Below are 19,497 nucleotides of genomic sequence, written 5' to 3' on the forward strand. Positions count from 1 at the left end.
TTTGGCAATGAAAAACCAGGTTAGAGTATTATTTGAGGTAAATTGTACATAATTTCAAGGGTTTAGGGGATGTTCTTGCACATATTCAATACTTAGAGATTAAAAACTACCCTTGGTATGTGCAGCTGGGAAAAACAAACCAAACCAAGGCTCGGACTGCATTTCCAAGGGGATCCTGAGCTGCTGGCATCCAAATAGTTCCATCACTGATAATGAAGAAGTCTTTAGCTGCAGTCACACTTCAGAGAACAAACCGGGCTGATATTTACTTTTTGTTCATGTTCTCTATATCAAAATAATGACAATTACAAAACCTCTATAGCAGGGCTTGAACTGTGGCCTCCAGGAGTGATGTGAGACCATGAGATCTGCTTAAAATAGGTGCAGTGTTTTCCCAACCACTGAAATTTCATCTAAGCTCTGCAGAAGAACTCTTTTTGGCTGAATTTTTGTTTATACCAAATGTAAACTGCGTGATGGGAATGCAAGTCCAGCTAATGGACAAAAAAATGAAGAATGTATGCCCAGAAATTAATTTTATTCCAGAGTATAATGGCAACACTCTGATTTGAAACTAATGTATAACATTAATTGTTTTGGCATGAAAGGTGAATTATTTTATAGCTAAAATGTACCAGATCAATTTTCAGCCTGCTGTGCAGGTAATCAGGCATGCAACTTGTGTGTATGGAACAGCCCAGAACAATGAGAGCAGCGAGACACAAACACACACAATATCTTGCAATTCCAATCTACTCACTTAATGAGAATACTGAAATGCTTCAGCTGAAGCTGCAAGCTTCCTACTTCAGGCTAAAACCCAACATTCATTTTTAAATGGAATGGGGTAAGAGTCTGCTTGTTATTTTGATTTTGGAATGAGCTTTAGTTTGATGTAAAAACAGATGTAGTTCTTCAAAAATAATGAATAGTATTTTTTTTTTTTTTTTTTTTTTTTTGCTGTCCCCCAGCCCAGAGCACAGCCACAGAACTGGCCAAGAGGTAACTGCACACAAGGGGTGCCAAACAGCCACTGAAGGTCCCTTGTTCCCTACACTAAATAATTCCTGGAGCTTTCCTAAACCATCCCAAGCGGCGGCACAAGCAAAGCTCAGCAATTACAGCACCAGCATTTCTCAGCTCATCCTTGGGAAACTGATGCTCCAGGCTGACAGCTGATTTCTTTATTAACACCAACCCCCCCTCCTGGTCAGTCCAGCCCCAAAAATTCCCTGGAGAAGGGCTCAGCACATGGCCAGGAGCAGCTCTGAGCCTGAGCGTGCCTCTCCATCCCAAACTCAGGGGTTTGGGGTTTGCCTCTCCATCCCAAACTCAGGGGTTTGGGGTTTGCCTCTCCATCCCAAACTCAGGGGTTTGGGGTTTTCCTTTCCATCCCAGACTCAGGGGTTTGGGGTTTGCCTCTCCATCCCAAACTCATGGGTTTGGGGTTTTCCTTTCCATCCCAAACTCAGGGGTTTGGGGTTTGCCTCTCCATCCCAAACTCAGGGGTTTGGGGTTTGCCTCTCCATCCCAGACTCAGGGGTTTGGGGTTTGCCTCTCCATCCCAAACTCAGGGGTTTGGGGTTTGCCTCTCCATCCCAGACTCAGGGGTTTGGGGTTTGCCTCTCCATCCCAAACTCATGGGTTTGGGGTTTGCCTCTCCATCCCAAACTCAGGGTTTGGGGTTTGCCTCTCCATCCCAAACTCAGGGTTTGGGGTTTGCCTCTCCATCCCAAACTCAGGGGTTTGGGGTTTGCCTCTCCATCCCAAACTGCTCCTCAGCTGGCAGCTGGAGCACCCCTGGGTGCTGCCAGGGCAGCCCAGATGTTCATGAGAGCCTGACAGAACAGCTCTGCTGCACTTGGCTGCCAGGGCTGAAGCAAAATCCTCGTTCTGGCTCCCCTGGAGCTGCGCAGGACACGGGCTGGTTTCTCCTCATCACATTTCTGCACTAATTGTTCCAGACTGGCTGTGTCATTCCAAGAGCCCTGGCTCTGAGCACTGCTGCTCCCACTCTGGAGGCAGGCAGAAAAAAGTAAGAAAGTGCTTTAGGAAGCAATATGTAAATACATCCCCATTAGCCACATCCATTTCAAGTGACAAACTGTTCTTTTAATCACCTCCCTAGAACTTTACATTTAATTGCTGAGAGCATTTCCAGAACTCTGTTGTGCCTTTTCAATAGCTGGAAGTATTTTAAATTGCTTCCTGCCTATAATAATTTTGAGGATAAAATAGGCGATAGTTTAGTTTATTGCTGAGCTAAAATAAATCTGATTTCTTGTGAATGTTAAATATTAGGGACATAAACCAAAGCAAATTAATAGAAATAACCAGAAGTCAATTTAAAAAAAAAAAACCACCAATATTTATATGTGGAAGCAGTACTTAGTGACACTTTTATTTGGTACTCTTGCACTCTTTTTAAGAGAAGGTACTTGATAAAACCCTTGTGAAAAACAAAAATTCCTTTCAGCACTCTTGTTCCGAGTGCTGGGATCAGCTGGGGCTGTGTGCTGTGTGCTGTGTGTGGGCCACCTCCCTCCTGCCTCCTCCTAATCAATTATCCTGTTTGCAAAGAAAAACCCAAATATTTTAGTAGAGAAGATAATAAAGAGCTGGAGGAGAAACATTCCACAGTCACAATTTAGGGATAAAAATAAACTTGGTGGAGAGCCAAAGGCAGTTACTGTCACCCATTTTCTCCTTTTTTCTCTTTTTTTCCCAATGCAGTTAGTGTCACCCGTTTTCTCCTTTTTTCCCCAAGGCAGAGCTGAGATATCTGGGACCATCTACATGAAAAGGTTCAACCTGAATTTTTTTTTCTGGCAGTTTTGATTCTTCCTAATCTACTTCTCCCTTTTTCTTTCCATCTCCCCATTCTTCCAAGAGATATCCCACAATGGAATGTGGAGTTAAAGAGCTCTGTAAGATTTTGGGGTTAGAAACTGCTAAAAGCTTCTAAGGTCGTTTATCCACCTCTTGTGTCAGCTTAAAAACATGCAGTATAAAGCAACTGAAGATGGTGCACAGATATATAAATAAGATATATTAATTTCAGCCTGGAACACAGGTTTATCAAAAGAAAAAATGCTTCAGAAAGACTGAATTTGACAAAGTGCACAGCAGAGTGTCTCTGCAGCACTGGTTTGGTACTGGTGGTGAAAATAATGCTCGGGCAGATAGAAATCACTGGAAGATCCAGCTGTGAACATCTATTATTTCCCCTCATACGGACAAACATAAGTGTCTCTCAGGTACCATTTGATTTCAAACTGTCAGCTGAAATTTGTGCAGATGATGATGATGACACCAGCAGGACTATTGAAAAATATGTTTTTAAATAAAAATGCCATTTCTCCTTGGCAGATTGAAACAGCACAGAAACACCATGGAACCATTTTCAAGGCCAATGCTCTTACAATATTCAAGGTGCCACTCTCCTCAAAATACATTTTTGTGCAAGAGGCCCTGCAAGTGTGATTGATCACTGATGCCCAGACGTGTGTCACCCACAGCCTGCAATGACAGCAGGAAGCAAAGGGGCAAATCCAGGATGGGGAAAGGCAGGTTTAGGTGGGATATCAGGAATTCCTCCTGGCAGGGTGGCACAGGTGCCCAGAGCAGCCGGGGCTGCCCCTGGATCCCTGGCAGTGCCCAAGGCCAAGTTAGACATTGGGAACAGCCTGGGACAGTGGAAGGTGTCCCTGCCCATGGGTGGAATCAGATCTGTGAGAATTTAGGGATTTGCTCTGGTTACCCTGGAAGGCTTGGGACCTTGGCAGAGGGTCAGGAACCCCCCTGTATAGAGCCTTGAGAGACACTGTCTGTGATCTCTGTCCATGGAAAAGAGTTTGCAATCTTACAGGATGAATTACAAGCTCTGAGTGTTTGATATAAGCCATAATTAAGTGTGGCACGGGTGCAAAAGTAAAATTTTAGGATTCTAGATGAGGGGTCCAAAGGGGACAAGCTGGAGGAAATTGGGTGTGCCTTGTCCTTTTTCTCCTTCTTCATGCCCTCCATGTCTCACTGTGGTGTTGGCATTTTTCTGTAGGTTCAGGCTGGGGACACACTGTCCAACGTAGGTGACAGATATTGGCACGTTCTTGTAAATCCAGCCCAGGGAGTTTCTGGTATTTAATGTTTGTCACATCCCACTGAGGGCAGAGCCCCACACGCTGCCCTGCAGGACAGAGCTGGGCAGGGCAGCAGAACATGTTGGAGATAAACAGAATAAACAACCTGGAAACCAGCACAGACCAATTCTGGCTTCTGCTTTGGCAGCGGGGTTGACAGACAGAGACTTTTACAATCTCAGAATCATCAATACCACAGATTCCAGCAAGATCCTTAAGGTCTCTTCCAACCCAAACCACTGATCTGCAATAGGACAAAAATCTAATTTTGGTGTTGCACTTGTTTAACTTTGCTTTGCTTTGAAGGTATAAAACGCTTCCCAAGCCAAATACGTAAAATTAATTCTTACAGTTCCCTGAAAAAATGGCATGTTGCTATTCAAGAGCTGCAGAAGAGAAGCAATCACAGCATCCAAATATTTCTGGCATCTGAGACTCTCCCCATGCCATGTTATTCATGAAGCAGAGCCCTGCTGGAACTTCCAGGTCTCCAAATGGCAATACAAGAGACACGAGCGAAAATTTGCAAGTCTAAACACTCATGACATTATTCGGTGAAGGATTTGTCACAGCCAACACTGAGCAATAACTTGGGATCTATTTTTCCATGATCTAATATTATTTCCTATCAGCATGTCAAAACTCTGACACAATATGCTGTGAGCTGAATTGATCCGTGCCCTTCAAATCCTGCCTCATTCAGGGATTAAACCCACATTTATCAGGGAGTTGTATGAAGAGGGAGGACAAATCCTTGCTGCTTTATCCATGTAGGAACATCCCTGCCATACTGCATGAAACAGGAACACAGAGCACACAAGGCTAATTAGGAATAAAGCAGATTTTCCTTGCAATTTCCAAGCAACAGCTCATCAGCTCCACAAAATTCTTGTTATTTATTTAAGTTCTCTTGGGTTATGGTCACATTCCCCATGGGAATAATGCAGCAGCAAGTACACCAATGTAAAACTAATGCTGTGTTTTTTCAGGCAAACTAAAATTTGTTGAAACGTTCAAATAACCATCAAGCAAATCTTCACTTCTACCATTAAAAATCGTCTTTTTCTCTGCGTATAAAGCAGTTTTAAACCACCCCAGACAACAAAAAAGGGCCATGCCTCATTGCCTGCTCCTCTCTCAAAGAGCAGAAATACCTCATAAATCCAAAATCAATGTCAGCTGAGGAAAACTGACTACTAAACAAATATAAATCACAATATACAGGAACAGAAATAACGGCTGAAGACAAGCTACACAATAATCACAATACAGTACAGTAGTAACAGGAGGTAAAACCCTACAGGAACTCAGATTTGCTTTACTGAGGGCTTTGTCACTCGTTAGATACCAATTTTGGAACAAAATCAGTAGCAGAGAAAAATCATTTTTAGATCTCCATATGTCTAGCTTTTCCCATTCTTGGCAGAATGGGCAAAAATTAGCATCACATGAATGTTTTTTAACCAGCTGCACATTAACTGTGTCCAACATTAAGTCTGGGATATTGAGATGTTTGTTGGATCGACAGCCCTTTAAAACCATTAAAGACATCACAGTAACACAGTAAAAAGTCGAAATAGCTGTAGATTTTAGTGCAATTTAAAGGTTGCAACAACTGGAAAACTAGCAGGAGAGCTACATAAATTTTTATTTTATTTTAGTGGGTGAGGTGATTTACTGATTTTTGGTGGCAAAAAAAGGGGTATTTTAACAGGTTCCCTGCAACAGAATTCAAAGATCCAGAAACATGGCCATGCAGAACGATGACAGATGACTATCTTAATTATCCAAACATCACTGCTCAATTATGATACAACTTAGGGTATTTAACATAAAACTGGCCTGGATCAGAAAAACATTTGGGGGAAAAAATCTTCACACTCAAATCCAATCATTTTTCAAACCTTCCACTCAGTAAATCCCAAACAAGACTGCTAAAAAAGGGAGTTTTATTTAAATTCCAGAAAGGGGAAATGTGGTAACTCTAAAGGAAGTATTGGAGTGCTTTGAGATTTGTAAATGGAGTTTCAGTGTTGGTTTAATGCTGGATGTCCACAGCCCACAGGAGCTGGAACTGCACACTCAAAGGACAAAACCACTGCTAACTGCAGGAATAATCTGCTCCCCTTTGAAAAGGGACATTCATACAACTCATGTAAATATCTGTGCCCAAGATAAGCAATGAAAAAAATACGATAAATTGCAGAAGGGAAGCAATTTTCTTTTGCCATACTATGAGCTGGCATTTCTTTGGGGATGAGCATTGGTTTCTATTGTAACTGGGATGCTGTACAGGGAGGAATAATAACTATTTAATCAAGTCTCTTCTTGCAAACTCTTTACAGAGAATGCAAGAAATAAGTGCAATTAAGTTAGCAAGCTCTTAGAAACTGCACAACACACCAGAAAACAAAAGCAGAGTATTTTGGGGGCTACAGGGGGAGAGGAAACAAGCTGGTGGAGGAAGTTTTTAGAATTAGCACTGTCTGGAATTATTTGATAGCTCAGCGCAATAAATACAGACTCCAAGTTAAAAAAAAAAAAAAAAGTCAGATCACTGATCTGGAAAGGGCTGAACATCCCTCAGGCCAGGTCAGCTGGTCCTAAACCATCTCTGCTCTTCCTAACAAACCACTTCTGCTTCCTGGCTGGATGTTTTATCCCAGACTTCCTTCCCTGCATCCCACCCTGCGTGTTTGATGTCACCCTGCTGCAGCTTTATTTCAGTGAAGAAAGGAGAGGGGTGTTTTTCTACCTTGCCCCACGTCTCCAGAAAACTTTCAACAGTTAATCCTCCAATTCTCAGACAGATTAAACGATCAGAAGTAATTCTGGTACCAGTCCTCAATCCCATTTGGTAATTCTGGGAGGGCTCAGTTCTGTTTTTGCATGAATACCACAATTACTGTGGGGGTGTCAATCATCTCCCATCTGCTGACTGCAAGAGGAATTCTCACCTCTTCCAACCACTGTTCTCAGCACCACGAGCACGTCTGGCATCACCTCCTGTTCCACACCTCAAACTTAAACCTTGCCAGAGTCAGGCAGCGTTGCCTCAGCTTGGCCATCACCTCTGGGTGTAAACCCACACACAGGACACAGCTGGAGGAACAGCTGGGGCAGAGAAGGAAGATGTGATCATTCTAATTCTTACACATAGCTGGGAGAATGACCCATTTCCTCAGCTGCTGAAAGACAAAGCTGTTGCAAGGCTATAAAGATGATTTAAGTGTACGTATCAGTTTGGAGGGGAAAAAATTCTGCAAGCTCAGACAGTTGTAAAATTGCCACTTTATGGCTGTGTCTGCTTGGACTCTGCCAAATTTATGAGGCCACAACACCTATATTATTGAATATAATGTCTAGCTTTTATTACCTTGTCTTTGCAATCAGATCTAATGTTGAACATCACAGCCCTTCAATAATGAAACTCCGTATCAATTAAAAACAATAAAACCAGTTCCTTTCAGATATTACTTGAGGCTCAATAGCAATTAGTCAAAAACTGAAGATGTAGAACGAGGTAAGAAATGCACTTGCAACTTTTGGTCCACCAAGAATCCATATATCCACTTTTCTCACCCCCTCAGTGCAGCAGTGGTTTAAATCACACAGCATCATTCCATCCCACCACAGAATGTCTTGATTGCAAGAACACAGGCAGACAGCAGCAATGCTCAAGACAACCATTTACTCTCTGCTATTCTCTGCTCATAGGGAAAACTGGATTCATCGAGGCTCAGCAATTGTGAAATTGGGCAGAATGTAACTCCAGAAGATACTCCATTAATTATAGGAAATCCCATAAAAATCAGACACATTAAGTGCCCAGAAATTACTAGGAACGAGAAAGGCATTTCAAGATAGAAGTAAATCCTCTTAAATACTTCCCCCCTCCTTTGTTTTTGGTTTCTTTCTTTTGCTATAATTGTGATTTTAGCCTCTCCAGGGATGCTGCCCAGCCCCACCACCCACCCCGAGGTCCCCCTTACCTCCAGCCCGGGGCGGGGTCCCACAGAGCAGCACGACGCCCTGGCCTTCGCGCACCGACACCGCGCTCCTCATCCTCGTCCTGGAGCTCTCCACATCTGCAGGGAACAGCAGCGAGCAGGACATCAGGAAACATCAACAGGCAGGACACTGACACTGAAATCCTGGCACTCTGAAATCCTGAAACTCCCAAATCCTGACACTCTCAAATCCTGGCACTCCCAAATCCTGACACTCTGAAATCCTGACACTCCCAAATCCTGACACTCTCAAATCCTGAAACTCCCAAATCCTGACACTCTGAAATCTTGGCACTCCCAAATCCTGACACTTCCAAATCCTGGCACTCCCAAATCCTGGCACTTCCAAATCCTGGCACTTCCAAATCCTGACACTCTGAAATCCTGACACTCTGAAATCCTGACACTCTCAAATCCTGACATTTTCAGATCCTGACACTCCCAAATCCTGGCACTCCCAAATCCTGACTCCCATCTCTTGGTCTCAGCTGGACTCGGTGCAGCCCCTGCAGAAGAAAAGGCTGCCTGGCACGAGGGAGGATGACAGAAGTAGGGCTGAAGGGACTTAATCTGCACTGAGATAATTGATCAGATCCTGTGGCTAATTTTGGTTTTATGCCTGGCTTCTGCTACCCTGACTTTGATAACCAAAAGTGGGCCAATGACTTAGTAATACATCCTTAATCCACTGTTTCTTTGGAGATGAAGGCTATGACAAACAAAGCATCAAGCTCCCATGTCCAATGCAAAATAACAGTAATAACAGCTATTCAGAAAACAGATATGGATCTTTTCCAAGAGCAAGGAAGCTCCTGGAAAGTATTCCTGCAGGAGAATCCCCTGGAGCATCACTAAGTCAGAGCTTTGCACCTCGGTGTGCTGACCCAGCGCTCTGCTCTGACTGGCCTCGGGTCTCTGGGATTATTTTAAACTGTGTAAGGATCACAGGACACCCTGAGGTGGAAGGGATTATTGAGTCCATTCCCTGGCCTTGCACAGGATACCCCAAAAACCACACACAGAATGGAACAGCACTTCTTGGGGTGGGGGGAAGCAAACACTTCAGTTTCTGTAAATATAAATATTTTATTAGAAATTTATGATAGGAAAACCAATAGGTTTTCCCTCTACCTGGTGAGTCAAGACCGAAAGAAAATTGGGCCCCATTACACCCTTAAACTAAGCTAAATGAAACATGTAATACAAGCCAAGATCAAAGTTCTATAGTAACAAAAGCTTTTCCATAAATAAGCCATACGTTTTTTTCCATAACAGAACAGATGACAATTAAAAAAAATTAATTGTTTATAACCTTGTATAAGATGCTAAACTAACACAGTCTTTAAATAAGGTTGTCTTTGTTACTAAGAATAGTAGAAGCAGTGAGTTGACCAACAGCAGCTACTTCCCCAAAATACAGCATTTTTTATTACTGCAAAGCAACAGCTGCTACAGGGAGAACACTGAATAAGAGCGAGCAGAATTTCAATGCTTCCTTTAAAAAAGGCTGCAGTAAGAGAGCGATGTACAATCCCTTGTTAGTGCACATAAAGTTCACAGGAATGTTTCTTAGCCTGTTTTCAGCTTTCCAAGTGAATTTCCACGCAGGTATCCTCAGAATAAACTCAGATCCTTTTGCTGGACATGACAGAGAAGTCACATACAACCCCAGCCAAACTGATTTCACTCAGGGATCAAAACAGCACAGCCTTAAATTATCATTTCAGGCCTTTCCAGCACCTTGCTCTTTCTCCCATAACATTATACATTCATCAGCTGTCCCAACACCATTCCTCAGAGCCAGGGAAGGAAAAGCCAGGAGCTGGCAGTACCTCAGAGAACACTCTGTTTCAGGATGAATCACACCCATAGAACTAATATTTTACATAAAAAATCCATTTAGATTACATTTTGCCCTCTTACATCACAACCATGAGAAGTTATAAATCTTCAATACCATTTCCATAAGGGAAATGGGGGTTTTAAGCCCATGTGTTCATTTATTGCAACTAAAGACCTTCAGAACTTTCCTTGTCTTTGTGCTGTCCAACAAATCCTATGGGCAGGATGGGACTGGGCTGGGAGCACCTTGGGAAGGGATGTGGGATGTGCTGGAGGACTGGGAAGGCAATCATCCCAGAGGTACCCAGTGAGGACCCACCACAGCTCTGCAGTTTGGGCTGTTGCAATGTTGCAAAAATTAGAATTATTAAACACTGATTGCAGGTGAAGGCTGTTATCACAGAAAACCAGTTTTTGGAGAAACAAGAAGCAATGCATATCCATCCAAAAATGCAGAACACAAGCCATGCTGCAATAAAAGAATAATTTCCCACAAATTAGGAAGCTCCCCATCCCAACTTCCAGAGCAGCTCAACTACCAGACTCATCACACAGCTGCCAAAACACCAGCACTTAACTTCTCTACAAACTTCTGTCTTCTCTTGTCTGGCAGGGCTTTTTGAACATAATGAAAAATCAGCATGCAAAACAGGAGCTGGGCTCTTCATTAGCATTACACAGTGGAGCCCCAGTCTCTGACCTTGGAGAGCACTGGCTGCTCCTGAACACGATGCTGGGCTGATTTTCAGGTTCCTGCAGCACATTCAGAGGACTGAAGGTCAAATCCAGGTATGTTTGGAAGTGTATGAAGAGTGATTGTTTATCCTTGAGCTTCTTTGTTGGGTTTTTGTTTGATTTTTAATAAAGCCACTATCCTAAGCACAATAACACCAAGGAGGAGAGCTGTGTCTTCTAATAAAACTTATTATTACATGAACTCATTGGGAAGGGACATGAAGTCCTCAGGGTACATAAAATACCTTAAAAGGTGGGCTAACAATGGCAAAGCTTGTTTACTTTTACAGATTGAATTTATCCCTCTGAAATCTCATCCTGCTGAAATGTCTCAACAGATAAAATATAACTGAAAACAAAGAGCAGAGATCAGGACAGAAGATGCTTTTGAGGAGTGGTGGGTCAGAGCAGGAGATGCTTTCCAGCACCCACGGGATGACAATATCCCACTGAACATGAAAAAAAAAGGCCAGAAACACATGAAGTGTTTCTGCATTTTATCTGCTGGCCTAAAGACTGGTTTATTCATCAGCAGATCTTTTAAAACTCTCTCAAACTGGTCACCAAACTGAAGTGTTCTCATTAGTTTCTCTTGCCTTAATCTTTTCACCTCTTCCTTGCATTTATTACACCTCACTTTTCATCTGAAAAGCAACTATTCATGGATAAAATTAACAATTAAATTACTTAACCCTACCAGGAAAAGGCTCTAATCCTGCCACTGAAAATATTTTAGTAAAAATGTTACAAAAATCCTGACTACAAGGGAAAAAAAATCCAACATAAAAACCAAGCTGGAACTGTAATTTGCAAATTAAATGTTTTTATTGCTTGTTTATAGTTTGCCATATAGAAGGAAGTTTAAAATTAGCAGCTGAGGCTTTCTGACTCCTGAAACAGCATTTTCTTCTCCTTTCCCCTGCTAATACATGTATTTGCCTCACTGCTTTAGAACCAAGTCCATAAAGTTGTATCAACTGAAATATACACACCACTGCAATAAAATGGAGAAAAAAAAACACAATTCAGCTTTGTTGAAAAGTCTTTGATTCTGTCCAAAATGAGAACAACAAAACGAGTTCCTACCCATACAAAAAGGATGTAAAATCTGCATATCCCACTGGGTTCCCTCCTTTTGTTTAGTAAGCCAAGTTTTCAGCCTCAAGCATTGAGACTCCAAGTGGCTGAACAGATTCCAGAATGTGGAGTGACAGAGATGTGAGTGTCAAACCTGGAACAGCTGCACTGAACACTCCTGTGATACTCAGAACAATGAGAGACATGGATGTGTGGATTCAGGAGGGGAAAACACGACCTGGAACGTCTCTGAAAGGTGAACGAGACTGAGAACAGTGACATTTTAATAAAAGAATAAATCAGAACGAGACTGAGAACAGAGACATTTAAATAAAAGTATAAATCAGAACTCATCTCAGAGCCTGCTGGCCACGTTCCCTGAGAGCATCTCCTGGATGGTTCTGATTCGTGATCTCGTGTAACAGAGAAGGGAGAGATCACATCAGACAGCACAGCCATGCCTTGGAAAGACACAGAGCATCCTAGGAATGAAAAACTCGGAGCATTTCTGATGACAAAGCTGCTCCACACACACAGCTGCTGGCGTGTGGCAGCGCTGAGTTATGTGGTGTTTTGTCATAAACCTGTGTGATATTTCACCCCCAGACACCAGTTCTGTACACAGGAACTTTGTACGATTTGCAGGCAGTGCTGGAACTTACACCAAATCTTATTTATTTTTTTAAGTAATACAAAAAACACATTCACTGTGAGAGGAACAGGATTTAGTTTTCCAACTTAATTCAGGTTTCCGACTCACCCAAGCATCTCATCACACTTACATCAACTGCTCTTTATTATCAACACATGTTTGTTAGCAATTCTACCATGTTTCCAAAACTGCAGAACAAGGATTCAAGCTCTACAAACATAATTGTCCCTTAATAGCCATGAAAATATTTATTGTATTGCTGCACCAGACCCACTGTTATTCAAAGGAGCAGAACTTGTTAAATATACTTTAGGTATAATTCTGTATTGGTAGGATGTTCAAGTGCCTAAATGAGTCAGACAACCAAATCTAAGCTGTTTTCTTGAGTGGGTAATTCTGAAGTGGGGACTCTGTTTGATGTCAGCCCATAATGAAGCACTAATTCACAGCCCACTCGCCCTGGTAAAAGTCACATTATTAAAAAGAACAGAAATTCCACTCTCTCAACTCTTGTGGGCAAATAACAGCCTCAGCACGTTGTAATAGCTATGCTGGTAATGAGAACTGCTGGAGAAAACACAGTAACACCAATTTGTTTCTTTAAAAAGAAAAAATAAACACAAGCAGCAACAAAACCCAACAACCTTCACAGCACCCCCTAACTCACCCGTGTGCATGAACAAACCTTCTTCCCCAGCACCCTCTACCCCAAAATTGGCTATACCCAGGCACTGCTGTGATCATGAACTTTGTATTTCTTTAGACAGACACCCAAAACTAAATGTGCACTTTGCATAATTAATTTCCACCAGGATATTTGGGATACACAGCCTGTTAAGCCCAACAGAAAAACACCACACCAGGACTGAATGTGAGCCAGTGAAAAACTTTCTGCTGCCATCCCAGGGCCTGGATGGAGCCTGGAAGAATCTCACTGAGCTAGGAGTGAGGAATGAGACCAAAAATTATCTCTGTAATCATTTCTGCTGGGCAGAGAGAGAGAGAACAAAAATATTCACAGTGCAGGAGTGAACATCACTCAAAGCAGGCAGGGTGGGGGTGATTTGTCACTTGAGGAGAGATTTAGAGGCTGCTGGGGAAGCATCTCCAGGGTTTCACTTGGTCAGGCTGGTGCTACAGGGAAATCACAGAATTCCACACCAGCCTCTACAAAATCCCTTTCTTCCGTGCCACATGGCTGAACTTGCATTTTATGCCCCGAAAGCTCCACGACAGCAAAACAACCTCCTACCCTTCAAGGCTCATTTTACACCCAAAATGCTGCCCAGACAATTTGTGAGTTTGAAATATTGTCCCCATCTCTGCTCACGTCAGTCCCACCAGCAGGGCCCATCTGAGTCCACAGCACACCACAGAAATCCACTGAGTTTGAAAGAGAGAAATCCATGGAAATACTGCCAATAAAATGCTGCAGAACTCAGTGCAGAACAGACCCTGCAGGTTGTTTCCATCCCACGAAATGCTGAATATCTCACAGGTGAGTCCTGCTGGGGTGAACAGGCTGCTGGAACCAGGTGCAGTGAACAACAAGCAGCAAAAAAACCCTACAGATCTTTGAAACTTTCCCCTTCCCCCAAATCGACTTGAGGTGCAGGAACATATGAAATAGGAGACAATTAAATGCTCTTACACCCATTAAAGGAGAATAATTCAAAACTCTGTTCTATAAACACAAGGAAACGCTAAAAAATAAATTGGCACAGATGTGTCAGAGTGTGGTGAACAGGAGATGCCAGCACGGGAAGAGGCAGAAGAGTTTGCAATAATGAGGGGAAAGATGGACAGAGAAGGATGAGGAGATCTGTGGGATCCGTGGAACTGAAGGAAAGGACCAGAGACAGGAGAGATTAAAACAAAGGCAGTAAAATAATATTAATAGCATAAAAGTTGAGTCAACATCTGATAAGCAAGGAGTATTTTTTCAAAACATGTTTTGCTCTGGCAAAAATGCACTGAAAGAACTGGAAAAAAAAAACCCAAACCAAGCCCTAACAGCGTTACTAGGGAAATGCATGTTTTGAAAGAAAAATGTTCTCCAATATCTATTTCCAAAAATATGCCTTTCATAAATTCGTATTATCTGGGAATTACCACTCAACTCCAGGCAAACACAGTGCTGAACAAAGCAATTCAAGCAATTTGAGAAATATCTCAGGAGGCAAGGATGTTTGCTCAAGGATTATCCTATAGTCGACTTCTCAGATGCAACACAGATTTTTTTTTTCTTCCCTTCTAACACTTCCCCAAAACAAGCCCTAAGAACATCCTGGCAGTCTACTAGAGCACCAGCCTCGCAAGCACAAAGCAGGTTTAGTGCTGAAGAACACCAGGCTATTCACATTTTAATAGTTAAACAGATGGCTAAAGCCCTGCCAGATCTAGCTCTAATTATCTGAAGGTTTGTTTATTTATTAAGTATGCAGCAATGTTCCCAAAAAGCCTTTCCTCAATAAATAAATCAATGAAAACCATCCTAAAACAGCTCAGTTTTAAAACACTGGGAACATGCTGATGACAGTGGGATTTATTTTTTTTTTTTCCCTGCCACTGACTTCAGTCCTTTATGTTTCCAGAGATGGCACCTTGCACACAGAGAAATGCACAGATTCTGCCCCAAGCATGGCAAAATATCACCAGAAAATGTTCCTGGGACAGGGGTGTCCTGGCTTGTAAGATAAGCATGGATTCTATTACCATCTGCTGGAGGTGGAGCAGTTTTCTTATCTCTTCCAAGAACAATGTCTCCCTCCGAGGAGATATCTTCTGTTAATGGGCCATTGAATGACTCAATGCATGACTGGTAAAGTTCCATCATCCCATGGTGAGATGCTCTGCCCAGAGGGAGGAGCCAAGCATTCCTACCTGCATAAAATCAGCATTTTTGGGACACCAGGGCAGCCCTTTGCTGGATTCCCAGAGGAGCAGCTTCTTCCCCACTGGATCCCCAGGGGAAGACCAGGCCCACCTACTCCATCCCCAGACCTTCAGAGAAAACTCCACCCTTCTCCAGATCCCTGCTCCAGCAGCATTCCATCTGCCACTGCAGGAGGAGCAGCCACCATTTCACTGGACTATTCCCAACACCCTGGCTCCTCAGGGTGTCAGCTTTCTGACTCTATCAGTACTTTCGTTTGTACTAATTACTTTTTTTTTTATTTTTATTTAGTTTTTTTTCCTAGTAAAGAACTGTTAATCCCATTCCCATATCTTTGCCTGAGAGCCTTTTAATTTTGAAATCGTGGTACTTCAGAGGGAGGGGGTTTACCTTTTCCATTTCACAGGAGGCTCCTGCCTTCCTTCACAGACTCCTGTCCTTTCAAACCAAGACAAGAAACAACCAGGATCTGTCATCTCCTCGCTGCACAAGGCAGGAGCAGCTGGCACAGACCCAGATTCCCACCTGGGCCAGCACAGGCGTGACAGTGACCAAGAACAGACACAGCAGAGGGACAAGTGTCCTGCCCACAGATGTCCCAGCCTGGCTGCTCTCCACACCCCAAACCTGTGAGGCAGCAGAAAAATCCGATGTTCACAGGCCTTGCATTTGGTTGTGTTCTCATCCAAATGTGTGGCCTTACCTCGGCTGAGCAAAAGAACGTGAAATGTTTTGTTGTATGTGCAGTGAAATGCATCATCTCCCCATCCATCAACAGTGCAATAATATAATTTAATTTATATTATATCTAAATTAAAATATAATATAATATGTATTACATTAATGTATATTTATATATTATTGCTATTAATATATAACAGTGGAATAATATTATTTAATTTATATTATATCTAATTTAGTATATTATATTATACATATTGCATTAACGTATCTTTACATATTTTTACTAGTAATAGATAACAGTGGAATAATATTATTTAATGTATATTATATCTAAATTAACATACTGTATAATATATGCTACATTATTATATATTTATTTATTATTGCTATTAATATATAGCAGTTGAATAATATTATTTAATTTATATTATATCTAAATTAATATATACTATCTTACATTATTATATTTTATATACTATTACTATGAATACATAACAGTGGAACAATAATTCTTTCACAACAGTGAAATAATAGGCCAAAAATAAGACATCCAACCTTGACCCATTACTCACCCTGCCAGAATCACCTGTGCCATTTTCTGTTCCAAAATCAGCTGGGGATTATTTCCAGGTCTAGCTGCTGTTCAGTATTTTTAACTGGCTATGTTAAATACAAATGGACTTTTATTTTTTATATTTATTTTGATAATTCTCCTCTTTACTGGTTCTCAACCTCAGGTATGTTATGCCTCAACTCTTTAATAAAAGAAAGACAAGGGAACCTGGAGAAGGTGACTATTTCTACATAACTGAATTAAATATCCCACTTGAAGTAAGCTGCAGAGAGGGTAAGGTGCAAGGACTGATTCATACCGTAACAAAAATAATATTTACAGAGGAATTTAGGAGAAATTTAAACTTTTAATTCTATTACTGAAGATGAAAAAGAGGCAGAAATAAAAGTAATATGTTTTCAGAGTACATTTGTCTGGCTGATGCAGAGGAAGAAGAGTTATTTCACTGCATTCACTATTCACGTCACAATTTGAAGGAAGAGGTGGGCGAATTTCCACGTCTGACAAATGAAGCACCTCAGCCTCAGTATCCTGAGCACAGCATTTGGGACTGACATTAATTGCTCCTGTGGAGTTCAAACCCACCATTTCTGCATCAGGGATGGAATGTGCTCTTCCCTGGACTCCTCTCCAGCCCCAGCAGGATCTGAGTGAGCACCAAGACGTCACCACAGCACAAAACAGGTTCTGCAGAATTGCTGCAAACATTTCTGGCTGTAAATCTCTGGGGTTCCTCGCTGGGATTAGACTACATTAACAGGCTCAGAAGGACAGCAGAGATAAGAAAAATGATCTATTTCTATCCCAGCACCGTACAGCAACGCTGAAGTTGTAGCTTAATGGATGTTCAGGAGCACATCAAAGCAAACCAGAAGAGATTTTGTTCCCTTCCTTCACAGCTGCAAAAAGTGGCTACAGCAGACAGTCTGGAGTTATTTCCTTACAGACTTCAGGGAGCAGGAATGCAGGGAAAGGCATTTCTTACCCTGATGTATGTCATTTGCAGCTGACAAGCAAAACAGTATTTTCTGTGGCAGATAAGGCAGAAAAACGGAAAGAAACCCTGCCTTACTGTGATGTGGACAGTGGAGGAGTTTAAAACAATAAAAATTTGCCAGGTTCACATAAAAATGCAAAAAATTAAAATTAGAATTTTATCTCCAGGAGACAGACCATAGAAGAGTCCATGAGGCAAAATCATTTCTTTAGAGCTGAAGATGAAAGCCAAATGATGAACCTTCCCAACGAAGACACATCTCCAACCTGTGCACAAGCACAGGCTGGTAATTAATTATTTAATGAAAAGCAGAAAACCACTGCATCACCTAATTCACTATTGTGCAAACTTGTTTCTCTCTAGTCCCTAATAAAATTAAAAGAACACACTGAGGCTGCAAACTCAATTATTTGGAGGTAAAAAAAATCCCAGAATTAAGGTTGCCTAAGACCACAAATATTGCCAGAGGAACAACCAACAGCCCCATCAGTGAGATTCCAGCACCACTGGTGGTGGTGATGGCTGATGGTTCACACCAGGGCTTCCTGCCATTAAAGCAGCCACTCTCCTGTCTTACCTGGAAACCTCTGAAGTGCTGCTGAGTGTGTTTAATTAGTTTTCAAGAGCCTGAGTGCTCAGGGGAAGGTGTGAGGTTGTTCTGCACCCAGGGTGAGCTGCAGCAGGCTCTGAGCCCTGGCTCCTGGTGGGATGTTTGGGGAAACCAGAGGAGCAGTGGCCACTTGGAATTGCTCCAACAGGCAGAGCAGGACCTGTGGTCGCTGTTCTGCTGATGTGCAGCTGTGTAAAGAACTTTCTCACAGCTGTACTTGCCATCAGCAGCTCCCAGCAGGCAGCAAAGCTCCGTGGTGTGGGACAAAGGGATTCGGGAGCAGCTCCAGAAGATGCCCAGAGTGGCTCCTTGCAGGGTGCTCCCATCACAAGGTCAAAGCACTCGATCCTGGTGGCATTTCTGAGGCAGGGCAGACCCAAAGGCTGCAGCCAGGCCAACTCAAGTCAGAATGACAAGCCCAGGTCAGTTCTGCAAAGTGGGGAAGGGCTAACAGCAGGATCACGCAGTAAAACCCTGCTGGGACACCTGTGAGACCAACACAGACCTCTCACAGCTCCTCCTGACCTCTCATCAGAGGGACACATGAATAACCTCTTATTTTGTCCAGTCTAAGCACTGTCAGCACTGCCTTCCATCCCACCAGAGCACTGCTCCTGCCACTGACAAGCCCAGGCTGATCAGCCCAACCAGGGTGACAAATTCCACCTGCTTGTAATCAAGCACAAATCCCACTTGCTCTGCCACACATCCACTTCTGCCCCTCACAGCCTCTCTAAAAATCACAGCAGCCTTTTCAGGACACGTGCTAGAGCTTCAGCCTGGTTACAAAAGCTCTCTTTCAATATTAATCATTGCTGTGACCCAGATGTAACAGAGGCACGTTGAAAACCCAATCAGCGTAATCCCCATGCAGATAACAAACCCCATGTTCTGCTTTATGAAGGCAGGAACGATAATCATTACACAATTAAACAAAAGGGTGAATAGATGAGAAAGCTGCATCTGGCCTGGCTCAGACTGAGCTGGGATCTGCAGTGTCTGGAGCAAGAGCAGGAGACCCTTGCAGGCACGACTTGGAATAAATTAAATTAACTCCACAAAGCTTTTGTGGTGAGAAGTCGGTGCCTTGGCCGCCTGGGTCACCTTGCACAGCGTCAGATCAGTGGCAGCCAGGGCGTGTGGCACTGGAGGACCTCGCTGTGCCCACGTGCCAGGCTCTCAGCTGGGAGCAGAGCAGTGTCTGCCAGCCTCTCCTGGCACACGGCAAACCAATTCCACCCTGCCACAGAGTCAGCAAACAGCAGGGTCTGCAAGGATGTG

At 42.7% G+C, this 19,497-nt stretch overlaps 1 protein-coding gene across 2 annotated transcripts in view; it reads right to left on the reverse strand.

Annotated features, from left to right (window-relative positions):
* Positions 1-19,497, reverse strand: part of LOC110475079 (contactin-3) — a 102,909-nt gene that overhangs the window by 45,005 nt on the left and 38,407 nt on the right. For both annotated transcript variants that reach the window (XM_077786187.1, XM_021538960.3), the window contains exon 3: positions 8,132-8,227. In XM_077786187.1, coding sequence (XP_077642313.1) covers positions 8,132-8,227 — 96 coding nt within the window. The remainder of the gene's footprint in view (positions 1-8,131; positions 8,228-19,497) is intronic.

The sequence above is a fragment of the Lonchura striata genome, chromosome 12 (genome assembly GCF_046129695.1).
Source record: "Lonchura striata isolate bLonStr1 chromosome 12, bLonStr1.mat, whole genome shotgun sequence".
Lineage (NCBI taxonomy): Eukaryota > Metazoa > Chordata > Aves > Passeriformes > Estrildidae > Lonchura > Lonchura striata.